This window comes from Coturnix japonica, chromosome 5 (assembly GCF_001577835.2).
Source record: "Coturnix japonica isolate 7356 chromosome 5, Coturnix japonica 2.1, whole genome shotgun sequence".
NCBI lineage: Eukaryota > Metazoa > Chordata > Aves > Galliformes > Phasianidae > Coturnix > Coturnix japonica.
The window spans coordinates 5,564,926-5,580,565 of record NC_029520.1 but is presented as its reverse complement, the minus strand read 5'-3'; the positions used below and the strand labels follow the sequence as shown (position 1 = coordinate 5,580,565).

The 15,640-nt window shown below is 43.0% G+C and overlaps 1 protein-coding gene across 6 annotated transcripts in view; it reads left to right on the top strand.

Annotated features, from left to right (window-relative positions):
• LDLRAD3 (low density lipoprotein receptor class A domain containing 3) overlaps positions 1-15,640 on the top strand; it is a 142,312-nt gene that overhangs the window by 56,758 nt on the left and 69,914 nt on the right. For all 6 annotated transcript variants that reach the window (XM_032445215.1, XM_032445214.1, XM_032445216.1 and 3 more), the window contains one exon: positions 8,988-9,134. In XM_032445215.1, the coding sequence (XP_032301106.1) occupies positions 9,047-9,134 (88 nt within the window). In that variant the 5' untranslated portion in view covers positions 8,988-9,046. The remainder of the gene's footprint in view (positions 1-8,987; positions 9,135-15,640) is intronic.

Sequence of the window (15,640 nt, the reverse complement as noted above, 5' to 3'; positions counted from 1 at the left end):
CTCTCTGTCTAGATTAAAATCTTGGTTATCTGTCATCAATCTCCTCACACTTGGAAATTAGCTCAGCGCTGCTGAGTGAGAGGTTATGGGCTTTCCTTTCTTGTTAAGGGCAGTGTTGCTGTTTTGTTTTGCAGCCCTGGCCTGCTTCCTGGATTGGGCCCTCTGCAGAGCTTCCCATCGTGGCTGTCTCCAGACTGCAGCCTCCTCATGTAGCCATGTAACTCTGCTTGTTACAGAGACTGCTGCTTTCTTTCCCCTGCAGATGTGCTGCGTTGACGTGCTGTCACATCCTTAGTGCATAAATTATTCTCCCAATGATATTAGGGGAATGTTGTTATCATAAATTCATTATCATAAATTCATATTTTCTTTTGCTCTACCACCTCTTGATTCACTTAATACATATATATATAAGTCTTAGCATTCACTTTGTCCATGATTTGCTGTTCCGTGCTGACATCTGTTCCTACTGGTTTACACAAGCTTATGATTTATATGGGGTGATGCTGTCGGAAGTGTCCTGTTGCCAAGGAAAGCATTAAACAAGGAGGGCTGTGTTTGCTGGGAGAACAACCAGCTAAAACCTAGACATAACAGCAGAAAGCGGCTATATACAGATCAGTGTATAGCGGTTTGGTTTCATCACATGTGAATATTTAAAGGATGGGTTTACGGGTGACTGATTAGGCCCTGCATTGTGAGAGCATTTTAATATTTGTTATGTTCCGTTGTGTTCTGCAAACAGAATGTAGTTGTCTCAGCAGTTCGTGAAATAAAGGCAAGTTAGTGTTTAATCTCCTACGAAAGATTCTTCCATAAACTAGAACTCAGTAGTAGCATCTCTCCCATCCCAAGATGTTCTTCTGTAAGTAGTTAACTTTCTTCTTTCCTCCCGCATTGGCAGGCAATTCAAGAGTAGTCCCCTGACTCCTCAGATCCAGCCTGAAAGTCTTATTGCTAGGTGGATGTGGGCCACCAGTGCTTTTTTCTTGCCATATTTTATCCACAGAGCAAGCAGTGAGGTGAGAGAATCTCTAGAGCTGGTGGAGCAGAGTGCAGCCATTCTGCTGCTTTGGAAATGCTTCCAGCATCTCTGTTCTAAGGAGGCTGACATGTTGACTATGAAAATTCTGCATGCTCTGCCTTCCGAAGTGGTGGTGACCAGCCATTTGAGCATGTCTACTTAATGGGGATTTTCTGCATTCATACAGGGAGTAGTTTGATATAAAGAGTTGATGTGGACAGTAGTTTGATATAGAAACAAGAGTTTACTTATTCTGTAGACTCTCTTTGCATCCATGTCCTACTTCTAGCTGTGGTTTCAGGGTGACTAATGCCAGATGACCAGATAGTGCAGGCTTGATACAGGAAGCATATCTGTTTGGTTAGGTAATGTGCAGCAGCATGGGCTCTTGCAGGGCAGATGATGCCATATTGATCGTAAATCTACCAAGGGACACTAACACCGCCCCTTTGTCTTTTAAAATCCAGGCCTTTAAGGCATAACTGGCAGAAATTATCTGAGAGGTTCTTCACTGTGTCAGCTACTTGTGGTATTTTATTCAAGTGACGCTGCTTACGGTGGAACTTGATTTACTGTCTCTTCACTCCAAGGTCTGAATCCATCAGAGAGGAGGGTAATGTACCTAACTGTGTCACTGAGGTATTGCAAAAAATTACAGTGACTTCAGGCAGTGGGGCTGTATAATTATGACAAAGTACATGCAAGTCTCTTTCTTCAAAGTACAGAGACAGAGCAAAACAAGATAAAATGCTGTCTTCTGAGACGTTAGAAACAATTAACTTCTCTGTCCTATGTAGGCGTCTGTAGTTTGTTATATGGTATGTGAGTGGCCTAGTGTGCTTTGTTGCAAGGCAGCTGGTATAAAGTGATGAATGTATTGCATGTGCAGTTCAAGGAAAAGCTAGATTCTTTTCTACATATGCAAGTTCTGTCTTTCATTAAGAGCAATATATGAAGTGTGTTAGAAGGGGGTACAATCGTCAGGATTAGCTTTGCTTTTGACTTGCTTGAATATAGAGAATTGCATCTTTACTTTTTGTCCTTCCTTGCTCTCCTTTCGCTGTCATCCCCATCAAGCTCTACAGAATCCATGTGATGAAGAACTAGAAGAGCTGATGCAGTGACTCTCTTTAGCCAGCTTCCTGCTGTCAGACAGTAGGTTCTCTCTGGACTCTTCTTTGGGGGATGCTCTGTGCATTGTGGGGAGCTACCTGCTCTTGTTCAACTGCACCCCTAGTATGTCCTGTGTGTCAGTGAGCATCACCAACTCTTCTGGAAGTCAGAAAGAGAATAACAACCCGTGGTGATTAGGAAATTGTTATGAGAGTGATTATTCATTAACCCTGAAGAGAGTGTTTGGTGGAATATATTCCTTGTGTTTCAGATTATTTTTTTGGACTGTGTTAACTTCATGTGTAAGTGCCCAGAGATGATGGCAATGCTCCTCTGAAAATATGAAGAACACATCATTAGGGGAAATGCTCCAAGCAATTAACATCCTCCGGAGTGGATGGTGCTGTGTTGGCACGTGCACTAATTTGCTGCACAGTAGCGGTTTTTCAGGGTTTGCTTAAAATCATGGGAGGTGAAACTGGAAAGGCATCTGGGAAAGGCTGAAATTGTAAATTTAGAGTTTTGATCTTGCTCTGAGGTTTGGATGCACGTCTGGGAATCTTGCTGTGGGGAATGCTCCTTCTTCAAGGTGCGGCTCGGTAATCTAAATAATTAGTTCTGCTTCTGCTCCTCCTTTTCAATCTTGTGCACTTTTGGGGCTGTGGATGTGGTCCATCCTCACTCTGTGCTGTTAGTAGCTGACAGCCTGTTTTTCTTCTGCCGTATAGCTGTGCTGAGAGCTCGTGGACCTGAGAGGCACTTGTATTTTTGGTGTGTTGAAGCAGCTGTGCTAGGGACAGACGAGCGTGGGGGCTCCAGGGGAATGCCAAGTCCCTCCACAAAGGCTGTAGGATTAAAATAAACCTGTTCACCTCAGCTCACTTTCTGCATGTGGTGTTGCAAGGAAAAAGCAAGTGGCTGTTTATTAGGGAATGATTTAGAAGATTATATTTAATTCAAGAGTTCGCATGGCTAAGTGCTGAAAGGCAGCCACCTGCTACGGGGAGCGTGCCAATTGCTTAAACTAATACCATAGGCTGCTTAGAAAGAGATACGCTATTCTGTGTGTGTTATATTATTTACGGTGGAGATGGTGATGTGTTAATTGCTCTCCAGTTCAATAAAGGGTGTCTTTGCTCTGAGGAATTAATGGCTCAAGAATGACTATCCGATAGTAGGCTGACTTCTCAGCATTGTGTTTTTTTCTGTCTGAATTGAAAGAAGCTATCTGCTTCTGAAGAAGAAAAAAAAAGGTGTTTCTATTGACTTGGTTTGCCTTGGTAACGTTTAGTGTTTTAATCAGAAGTAACTGTGGGAATTTCTTCTGTTTTGGCTAGGCCTGATTCATTTTCAAGTCTTGAGAACACTAGCTACAGAATATATCACGCTTGGAACATGGAAGGAGGCTGAGTTCAACCTCAGCAGTGAGCAATTCCTTGAATTAATCACAAATGTAGCCGTGCTTCAGTGAAAAAACATTTCTGAGAAGTTGTGTTGCAGTGGGGCTGTCAATCTGCCTTTACAAATAACCCTCATAACTTCTCATGTTGTATAAGCAGTGTAATCATCAGGCAGTTTAAATGAGGATAGGGGAGGGTAGGGATTAACATTGTTCAAGGGGATTTAAGTCGTCAGATAATGGCTGGCAGGTGTCCTTTACTTGTGACAGATGCTTAGGTGATGTCACTGGTTTTGCAGCAGAGCAAGAAGGAGCTTGTCTTGTTCTTGGCTTCCCAAAACCAGCCTGAACATACGCTGGGATGCTTTGTTTGAGTGATATCAAAGGTATTCATGAAAGAGATGGAAAGTGAACTTAGTTCTCCATGGTGTACTGATCTTTTATCTGCTGTAGCTATTATTTTTTATGCTGTACATACTTGAATTCTGATTGGGACATTCTTCAAGGCTGACTTCCCATTTTCATTTGAACAAGGAGTAAATTGTAGCAAAGAGTTTGAATAACTGTTGTCACTGAGCCTTCGGGCAGCTGCTGGAGTCCTGATTGCAGCATTATCTCTTCAACATAAATAGCCAGCACCTTTGGTTTCAGTGCACTGAGTATTAGGCCATGTCTGTCTTATTTCCACCAGTGTTGCCTTGCTTAAAGTTTATTGCCTTTATTGCCAGTGAGGATAATGTGGTGTTAAACTGAAATTTTAGGCAAGGCGTAATGCTTGGAGTTTCTTCATGCTTAGCTTTTCAATTTCTCTTCTGGCTGTATCTGCATCAGTAGACGTCTGTAACATAGATGCGGATTTGGTAAGTCAGATGCTTCATATCTGCATGAAGAAGTCTGAAAAGATGCATCTGTCCTCCCACCTAAATCCACAGAAGCAACTGGACCTGAATGTAAACATTTGTAAATATTTGCAGTCTCTGAGGAAACAAGTCTTGTGATATCCTACCGGGCACTTTGTGCTGCTTTGCTGTCTTTAAGTTGACTTAGGAGAATATAAAAGCATTTGTTTAGAGTCTGCAGTTACAGATCTATACAGTAACCTGAGTTGGAGGGGTCCGACAAGGATCATCAAGTCCAACTCTGGCTTTGCATAGAGCCACCCAAAATTCAAACCCAGTGTCTGTTGTTCCAAGGTCAATGCAGTGAGTGTATGATCTCGCAACATTCTACCTGGTACAAAGAAAGGTGTTTAATTCCTCCTGAAAACTTTAAATGAAGATCTTGTAGTTTCTTCCACTGTAAAGACAAAAGCGCCTATGGTAACAAAATTCCCTAATCACATCTTTTGAAAAGATTCATACCATTAAGTCATGAATTGAGGTTTTAATCATGACGGAGGAAGTTAAATTACTGTCTTCATAGCTGTGATGTTCTTTGTGGGTGAGCAGGTGTGAGGAATGTCTTTTTGGTGCCATCTTGCTGCAAATTCCAGCTGCCAATCTGCTCTAGTTTCTCCTTTTGTGTTCACAGTGTGTCGTGGGTTTCACTAGAGCAAGGACACCTTCCTGGTGCACTGGAATCAAGCCTGGTATGGCTGTATGCTGGGCAGGGGGTAAACAGGACAACAGGAAGCGTTCATTCAAGTATGTCCTGAGTAGCCCTCGTGAGTAGCACTGTAGCTACACACCGGCTTGGATCTAAATCAATGTCTTTACATTTGGGAACTGTTATACAGAGGTGACTGACAGTATCCAGTGACAATTCCCACAAAAAGCATGTCAGAGGTTTGGCAGCGATGAGTTCAGGCTACATCCTTAGTGACAGATCCTCTTTGCAAAGAGGCTGAAGTCACAGATGCTGTTGGTGACCAAGTTTAAACACACAAGTGTCTTGTATTTCTTCCTTGCCAGAATGACTGGTTGTTCTCTCTGATTGCATGTCCTGGTACAGACACAGCAGTACTATCAGTAGTGATCTGTTCTGTAACGTACAGGTCTCTGGAGAGCTTTCAGGTAGAGATTTTCCTGTGAAAGGTATCCTAGCCTTGTTGATACAGTGTGACGTGCTCAGTATGAAATGTCCTTTTGTTTATTTTTTCCTCTGGTTCCTTTTTAGCGAGTATTAAATATTTAGATGCCAGCGTTTTGGGAAGGGGCTGCTAAAACAGATTGGTTTCCTTACTCAGTCCCCTTCAAAGTGAAACACGAGTCCCTTTTTTATTCAGGCCAGATGGTGTGCTTTTTAAAGTGAGCAGTGTGTGGCGGTGAAAATGGGCTGCTTCTTTTCCCTTCTCCCTTCACTTAACTGAACACATCCGTGCAGTTCACATTTGGGCTGAATTCAAAATTAGTCAGGGAAGCTGCAGGGTAAATATGTCAGCGATTGGAAAGGCGGCTCTGCCAGATTGAAGGAGTTTCTGCCCTGCCAACAAGCAGTATAGCAAGTTGGCTGCACAGAGTCTGACATCTGTACAGACTTCGTCAGGATGCTGCTTGAATCCTTCAGAAAAATGGGTGATGGAACAGGTCCTTCTTGTGCCTGTAATGCTGCTCTTCTCGCGTTCCCTTGCAGAGTAAGTGGCCACAGAAGAGGGTTTCCTTGCAGCCTTACTGGCGTATCAGGTAGAGGAGGCTTCCAAAGCAAAGGGAACAAAATGAACTGTACCGTTTCGGTGGTTCCATGTGTTGGAATTGTTTTAACAGTTCCATACCCACTGGTGGATTTATGTATTTATTTTTGGAGGTAGAGTGACACACGGGGCACGTTTCTGGGTGTGCTGACTGTGACTCTTAAACTGCGGTGTCTGTAATCTGCAGTTCTATTCCAGCAGCTGATGTTGGTCATATTTTAGGAGAAAGAGCTCTTCTTCCTTTGAAATAGGCGTGAGTCGGAGTTCACTGTTCCCATTCTGCAGCAGAAGTCGCATAGGTCTGCTGGCAACTAGTCTGCCCATATCTTTTGTTTCCTGTTTGGTAAAAAGGTTAGTGCTACATACTTACTTAGAAGAGCATTGAGGATTAATTTACTGTATGGCAAAGGAAATCCTATAAACAGTCCGCTTGCTGGATAACAAAATCTGATATCTATTCATTACATTTGCCTTCAATTCAGTAGAAGTACAGCCTTTATTCAAAGGAGTTGTTAGAAGCATCAGGGACTTGATGGCTTTTGGGGGGCGTTGTTTCTGAGTTGGTGCTTTTTGAGGCTTAAAACATTCTTAAATGACTTGGCTTGATCTAAGGTTTTTATTACAGGGGCACAGTGATCCCGGTGAGAGTTTTCAAGCAGATGCAGCATGCCAGGAGACAATCTTGGGCCTCTCTGTGGAGGAGGTGCCGCAGTCCTTGGAAGTGCATCAGTTACTGCGTTGTCTGGGGAGCACCGTGATGCTCAGAGCAGGGAAGGCAGCTCCATACTTGGGGCAAGTCTAGACCCGGCGTCTGTTCTTTGCTGGCACATCTCCCAGGCCTGGAGGAGGCCTTGCTGAAGTGTTGACAGCGAGGTTTCATTCTGAGTAGGTGCAGCTTCTGTGTCGAAGTGGAGCTGGGGGGGGAGAGGTGTGGGCAGGAGGGTTAGACAAGAAGGTGGCAAAGAGCTGCAGCACAAATGAGAATGGCCCCTTTTTCTGATGGGATTGCCTCAACGTACTACCTAAGTGCTTACACTTTGGGAAAACTGAAACCTTGGTAATTCCTAGTTATTGTACGATGCTTATGGTACCAATGTTTTGCAGCAGAGAGTTTTAGTCACAAAATTAAGATGATGTAGAGTTTCTTTCTTTTCTGAGGACTGTAGAGAAGGTGTTATAGTCTGCTCTTAAAGCTCTTGGACACCTCTTAAGAAGCTTAGGAATGTGGCATATTGCCATGCCTTGTCACTGCAGAGGATGTCCGTATTGCTGTTTCATATCTTGGTCTGTTGAAGTACTGGGCAATCTTCCTCCCATTGCAGGCAGCTGTGTTATGGGTGCACTGCAGGCTGCTGCCTAACAGGAGGCTGTGCAATGTTGGCAACTTCTATGCAGCTATTGAGGAGGAGTGATTTTGGCTTGGCCATCACTTATCAGATAAAGGTCAGTGATATGAAGACTGATCTGATTGTGTCGAAGTGCTGGTTTAAGGAAGAAAACTAACTCACCCACACTTGTCAGTTGAACTTAAAGCTGCAGAACTTTGATGCTTTTAGGCAGCAGTAGCCCATGGGCTGTTGCTGCCTGTATGTTCTCCATGTTTCCTTGCAGAGCTGGCCAAGGACAGATAATTTCCATTGTTGGTTTAGATGTGGGGACTAGGGCATAAAGCAGAGTTGGGGACAGCTCTCCTGGATGGCTGCTGGCAGTGGCACTTTCCCTAGGGATGGCAGTATGGTCCTTGCACTTAGTTGTTCCCAGTGTGCAGCAAGAAGCTGCATCTTGCAAATAGCAGTGCAGAGAGAGTGGAACTGTTCTTCCTTGGTTGGAGGAGCTGTGATGTATGGGAAGAAACTGAGCTTTGAGTGAAACTGATAAAAGTATAGAAAGAAGCATCCCAGGGAGAGTGAGATGTTTGCAGGAAAAAATAAATTGTGAGGAAACTTATTGTTTGGGTCAGAAATGGGCATAAAAATACTTCCCAAAGCAGTCCTGTCATGCATCTTCTGAAATGATGATGTAAAACTTGAGTGTTTTAAGGGCGCAGTGACATCCCCATCCTTACGCAGGAAGGTTTCTGTTTTTGGTTTTTGAGAGGATGTGAACTTGGAGCATATTGCCTTAGATTGGGCAGAAAGATGGGAGATGGAGCTTTCCTCTCATCCTCTGTGTTGTCTTGCAGCTTCCCACAGCATGATGATTTGAGATTCCATTTATCATGCTGCTCCTGCTTTGGGAGCATCAGTCCTCCAAGCCCAACTTACATTTTGGACCTGTGGTTGAATCTTTTTGCTTATTAAAATAATTGCCATTATCTGTCTTCCTCCCCTGAAGTTTACCTTTCTGCAATACCCATGTTTTGAAAACAGCACACAGATATGGAAAGACAATAGATGAAAAATCACTGATTAGAGCTGTTAAAACCTTAAAGGCAAATTTATAGGTTGTCTTCTTACTGTTTTCTTCATCTCCAGTTTCCTCCTGCTAAACCCTGTCTGCATAGCAGGCTTAGTGTCATTCTGTCTGCCTTCCTTGCCTGGACAGGTGTGTGCCAGGGCACTGGGCTGACACCAAGCATCACTGAGTTTGGAACTTCACTGAAAAGCCAGTGTGAATTAGTCCATGTGCTACCTAGTTCCTAGCCCACAGGCTTCATTCATTACTTAAATGAAAATCTGCAGGCTAAATACCAGTCCGACAGAAGCATGAGTATATGGAGCTGAGTTCTTGTGGCCTTAACTATTTTACTTGTGTTTAGACCTTATGAAGGAGAGACTTCTGTTTTGAATACCCCCTGAACTTGATTTTTGTTGTTGTTGCAGATAGCCAGCTGCTGCCTGGGAACAATTTCACAAATGAATGCAACATACCTGGAAACTTCATGTGCAGCAATGGGCGCTGTATCCCGGGGGCCTGGCAGTGTGATGGGCTGCCAGATTGCTTCGATGACAGCGATGAGAAGGAATGCCGTAAGTAACCATTGCTGTGACCTCAGTGTGCCTGCTACCACAAGGCTTGTATGGCAACATTTGTGCTGTGTTCTGTAGTATATACTATGCAAGTAATGAAGCTACTGCCAGTTTCTTGATTTCTCTGGCTTTCTAGGCTACATAGTATACCCAGGCAGCAATGTTATGCTATGGCAAAATATCATGAGACCATGTTCAGGAGGGAGCAAGGCCACAAACTTCACATTCTTCTGAAGTGTCTGAGAACTTTCTGATAATTGCTTTTTGCCCAGCAAATGTTTCTTTTTTATATAAGTGCTTTATAGTGATTTTATTCCTCTTTAACCTCTTTATGAGAACCTTACTTTTCCCAGGACACTTCAAGGACATTACTACATCACTAATCTCACTTGTGGAGTAGAATAAAGAATGAAAGGATATCTTTTTAAATTTATTGGTTAAAAGTAGCATGTTTTGTTAAATGCTTGTTTCTTTATGCCTTGTCTTTAATCTCAGTTTTCCATTCCTTTTAAAATAATGGAGACTTTAATAACTGTGCTGTGGAAAATCATGTGCATAGTTCTGCTTTGAGCCAGTGAGCTTTTTTCCTACTTCTAAGGCCTTAAATGTATCTGTACAAAATATCTGGTGTGTTGTAATCTTTATAAAAGCATCAAGCTTGTGTTGCAGCTCTGAAGCCAAGTTAATTTGTTGGTGTTGTTGTAAGGATTGATCAGTTGTGCTCATCTGTTTAAACCTTGGTAGAATTATTGTTGGTGGGAGCTTGGACAAGAATAAAAAGTGTCTCAAGTTCAGTATACATGTTTTAGTCCAATGTTCTGGATGACAGGAGCTGTGTGACCCACAGGTTCCTGGTTACCTAACTCTTTTGTGTATGCAGCTGGTATTTCTCTTGGTGTTCAGCGTTGGCTTCTTAAAACGAGCTGAGAGATGGCACTTCTCTGTATTTACAGGACACAAAGACAGCGTTTCTGTGTCTGAGAATGTTGCCATTCTCTGCCTTGCATGAATTTTCCTTACACTTGTTAGACTAGAAGATTGTAACGAAGGCTTTCATTAATCTTATGGACAGTTTTTTTTAAATGGAGTAATGAAGGCTGGGCTGGACATTTGCTCATGAATCACAAGCAGAAGATGTGCTGCTTGACTCTGTTGAAAAGCTTCCTTACCAAAACCAGTTGGATCAGTTGACAGTAAAATATAAAAAGCTGTAAAATGTCACTACATAAAAGTTCTTCCTGTCGCAACAGACTTGAATACAACAAGGAGAGCAAGGGACTCATATCCTGGGCTGGCTTACTGTTAACAGGTCAGATAAGCCAAAACAGAATGGAAATAAAGCTCATTTGAATATCCAAACAGGAAATTAATATTCATGCAAACAAAGTTCTGTAACATGTCCAGAGATCTTGAAGCTGCCTTTTTTGCATCTCCTTCCTCTTCATTTTAGTGGATAACTTTTAACTCTCTGTGCTCCCAGTGGGCCATCCACTGTATTTGCATTCCTGTGTATGTGTGTGTGTTTGTGTCCGTAATCACAAGGCTCACAAAAAAGAAATGATTCTTGACATTGGGATCCCCCTCTGGCAGGTGTGGCAAAGGGATAAGAACTGTCTCAGTGGGGGTGCTGGAGAATTATGCAGAAGGCTGGAAGGACTTTGTGGTGTTAGTTGTTGGCCTATGTCTAAGCACATAAACTTGCTAATAGCTTGAGGGACAGTTCAATTATTTATACATAAGTTTCTCTGATAGTAGTGCCTGCTAATAATTTCCACAGAAACCACAATTGATACAAGGGGCACTATTTGATAGGGCAAATTCTCAGCTACAAAACACTATTTTCCAGCATAGTCACCACCATTAAAACTGCTGTGCGTTTTTGCCAGCAGTGAAAAGGAGCATGCATGCTGTGCTCATTAAAACCTGCACCAGTGGAGGTGACCCACTATCACCACTGCTGAACACACCGTCTGCTGCTTCTCTGTGTTCACATTCACTGTTTGGTCTGCATAAATGTTCAGCAAGCCTCAATGAACGTCAGAGGTTGCCATTTCTTCTGCACGGTGGAATTCAGTGCCATACCTTTGCTTCATCTTCAATTCCATGTCAGACTCCGTTTTGTCAGCCATTTTGTTTTGCCCCTCTGCTGCCATCTGTCAGATGGCAGCAAAATGGAATGGAACATTGGTGACTACCATACCACCAATGGCCATGTCTGACGTCATGGGCTGTTGTAATGAAATAGGGAGCATTGCTTTTAGAGCTGCCCTTGTATATTAGTTGGTAAAGATATTTGAATGTATGCAGGTTAAAAAAAAGAAAGTTTGTTTTGCTCTTTTGATTAATTTTGAAAATGGGCCCACTCTTCTGAGGTACTGTTACACCTGTCACCAGCCAGTCATTTACATCAGAAAGTGATGAAAAGTTGGATTGGTTTAACAACTCTGAGTTGGTGGTAGAGTTTCTAGGTCAGATCCAAGGCATGGAAATGCAACCCTACCATTTTGTCTGGAAAGTGTGAAGGAAGAAGAAAAATCACTTATCTGACCCTCCAGCTTGTGTCAGTCTGTAAAGACAAGCTCATGGATTAACTGAGGCTGTAAAGGACTTTGGATATCATTTGGTCCATCTGCCTGCTCAAAGCAGGATGAGCTCACATCAGAGTTGCTCAAAATCTTGTCTGGTCAAGTGTTGAGTACCTGCAAGGATGGATTGCTCACAGCCTTACTGGACACCTGCTCCAGTGTTTGAGTATCCACTCTGGGATGTTTTGGTTTTTTTTCCATAAAACATGTTCACTTTCCAGTGATTGAAGCTGAACCAAAGAGCTTTTAAAGATGTGCAGTGTAATTAATTTCTGGGACTGTTCACCTTATTGTGTGGGAGTAAGAGATGTAGGAGCCCAGGAACTGATTCTCTTGGGTGCAGAAACAGCAGTGGAAAAGTGAGAGCAGCTGATGCTCCAGATGTGCATACTTCACATCTGGTTGTGTTGCTGCACCAGCAGCACTGTTCTTCTGGTGTCAGGTTCTGTAAGGGAGGGCAGCTGTGCTTGGATGTGTCATTAGAGCATGACAAGGCTGAGGAGTGTGCGTGGGGTGTGTATGTATGTGTTTTTTATTTATTGGTTTTGGCTAGGCTTTGTTACTTTCCTCCTTTCAGAACAAGGCTCTGCTTACTAAAGCTTACCTTGCAGCAAAATCAGTGTCCTTTGTTTTCTGCTGTGATGTTGCTTCACATTAGCTGAGCTGTTGAGAGTGGAGACAAAGCTGTATGAGTTACTTCAGCAGTGTGAGATGGCTGAGTTCCCAGTGTGTTACTACCCTAAGCCGTGCTGTAAGCTGCTTTGTCTGCAATTCCTCATCGACTAACTAGTTCATATTTAAAGGCTTTCACCTTGCCTTGACGTGTTTTGTGTGATCACTGAATTCAGATGGTGCTGCAGACTGGTGTCTTTGTGAAAGCAACATGCTCTGTTATTCATGCCCACAGAGGAAGAAGTTTCACACGTGTGTCATCGAGTGCAAAGCCTTTCCCTTTTGGATTGCCTTATGTTTGAATGTGGGTGTCCAGAAATATCTGATGAGTTCTGTACTATTTCATTCTCTCTGTTACCCTTACAAAATGGAAACTTACAGCTCAGATGTTCTGCTTTTTGTTTTCTGCTGCTTATGGGTGGAAAGCTACGAGGACCCCATGTGTGTTGCTCCAGCTGTGAGGAGGAAGTGAGATGGAAGAGCAGAATGATCTGCACGTTGCCCATTCACGTCTCCTCTTTCCTCTGTTCCTTTATTCCTTTTTCTGTCTTCTGCTTTGGAGGACCATCTCTCTTAACCACGTCACTTTGCTTGCGAGATTTTCTTCATCTTCTGCATCTGCCAGAATTCGTACCATCTGTGAGTTTCTGGCTTCCTCTCTGCCCTGACCTGTGAGCGATTTAACACTTCCTATGCCAGCTGTCTGCATGCTGTTTGGCACACAGAATGTCTCCTGTACTCTTGCCTTATGTCATGGTGATGCAGCAACAGAAAGACGTTATCTGAGCAGGAGGGTAGAGAAAAGGTGTAAGAGAGAGGGAAGAAGCTGTTGCTGGGATGCGCTTCTCCTTGAAGCAGAGCATCTCTTTGGCTTTTCTTCCAAACCACTAACAGAGCTTGGAAAGTAATTAATTGACTGTGGCACTGTGAATCTTTGGTGAGTATTCTCATTCTCAGTAGTGCAAGTAAATTGCTGTCTTCAGTCCATCTCCCAAAATGGTGAACATTTTTGTAGCTCATTCCCTCTGGCTCTGCTGATTCTCATCAGCTGGATTGCTAATCAGCCTGTGAGCTCAAGTATGGGTCATGCAGTTCGCTTTTGAACACTTGTAGGCTTTTAACTACTGCTACTACTGGTCTTTAGCTCTGTAGATGATTTGTAACTGTAGCTGAGGTTCCTCTTGAGAAGTGCAGAGTCTTTGCCAGTGTGACTTTCCTGTGGAATGTACAGCTGTCAATTGCATAGCTCCTGGGTGCTGCTCTGGTTATACACTGGGTGTACCTATATGTGGGGTGTGTGTTGCTTGCACCCAGCATGGTGAAGCTGCATGCTCTGGGCTGCTCTGTATTCTCAGTCTGCTAGCAGGTGTAGAAGATAACAAAATAACACAAAAGAGAAATATGCTAAGATGTTTTAAAACATCTTGAGGGAAACAGATTATCTTTAATACTGACCTTTATACCTACCTGCTGACATGTTGCATTAGGGCCAAGTCCTGTATCCCATTGGAAGGATTCACTCCTGGAGATGTAAGAGTACAATAATGTTCTTAGTTAAGCTCCTAATGTACTCTGTCATCTTTTTCTTCCCTCTTTTCTTTGTGCTTTTGTACATCTTTGTATTAGATTATTGCAGAAAGAACAATGTGAACACTGAAAATGGCTTTTGTCAGCTAATGAGCAACAGCAAGTGGAGAGATGGCATGTTGCTGCCTTTGTCAGCTAACGAGCAGCAGATGGTGCAGATTCAGAGCATGGCACATCATCCGTGCTAAGTGCCTGGCATGACAGCAGCCAGAATGAGAGGTACCAAATACCCAGAAGTCTAGATTTTCCCTCATCGCTCTTCTGAGAGCCATTTCCTACAAGTCAAGATAGTGCATTCAGCTATGAGCCAGTAGTGGCACACAGTGAATACAGCTGTGTTAGTCCAGAGGTGTAAGCTGCGATCTAGAAAAAAGCATTTTGTGAGGATATCTTGGGGCAGTGTGTTCTTGTGGCAGGAGTTTAAGTATCTCATGTTTCTGCTGCCAGTCACTGCTGTTTCTCATTGAATCCGAATATAAAGGAAAAGCAGGTTTTTTCACTCAGTGATAAAGGCAGTGTATTGGGGAATGGCTGAGCAACAGGGCATCATTGGTGCTTTGTAAAAATGTGCTCCCAGCACGCTGTTCTGCATGGAATAGCAAGAGCTGGCCTCTGTAGGAAAATCTGGAGCTGCAGTAGCAAAAACCTTGGCTTATCACCAGCAGTTCAGCAGCAACAGATCTTGCTCTGATTGTCCTTCAATCAGCTAGAGTCTTTATATGCAAGTCTCCTCCGTGGGGGAGAATTTCTCCTTTAAATGAAGTGCATCATGAAAACTGAATTTTAACAGCATTGCCCTGCAGGCATTGAAGCCACCTGCCAAGAAAGCTTCTGCTGAGGGTCCGCTCAGTTTCTCACCTGATTGCAGAACACCTGGCTCTTCAGACACGTGCTTGCAGGAGCCCCTTGCAGTCAGGATGGAAGGGTTTATGTTTGCAGTTCTGGGTTGCATTCAGCGTGGTGTTGCCAATCAAGCTTCTGTTGAGTCCTGCACCAGCAGACTGACTCTTATAGTTGTGAAGGCTGCAGCTCACATTAGGACAGTCTGGGAAGCCAGTTCGGTCCAGGTGCCTCAGAAATCTGGCAGGAACCTTTCTGGTTCTGCATCACGGAGCTGATGCTCTTAGGGCATGTGCTGAAGCCAGGGCCCTGGTGGCTTTCCACCTGTTGGTGACAAATAGGCCTGGCAACTCCTAAGTGTTGCACGCTGTAGTACAAAGATGAAGGACTGAGAAAACTTGAATTTTTATCTTTAATTCAGTTCCTTCTAAAAAAAAAGAAGAAAAGTGAATTTGGGGAATTATATATATATATATATATATATATATATATATATATATTTTTTTTTTTTTTTGGATCAGCATGTAGCAGGAGTGTTTTCTTGACCTATCTGTGTTTTTGTGGCTGTAGCCACACTTCTGTTGTGTTTTCAAATCTCTGGCAGGCTAGCAGCATAGTAATTGTACATAATACATAACACTGTAGTTAATTGTTCACTGCTGATACATTGGCATATTAATCCTTTATTTCTTCTTTCTTTTTGCTTCTCTTAACCGTGTTCTTTCTCATGTAGAATTTGAGTTGTGTGTTCATATCTAATGAAAATGCCCTATTATTTTTACATCACTTTATCTGTCTTCTCTGTATTAGATGTTTTTGGTT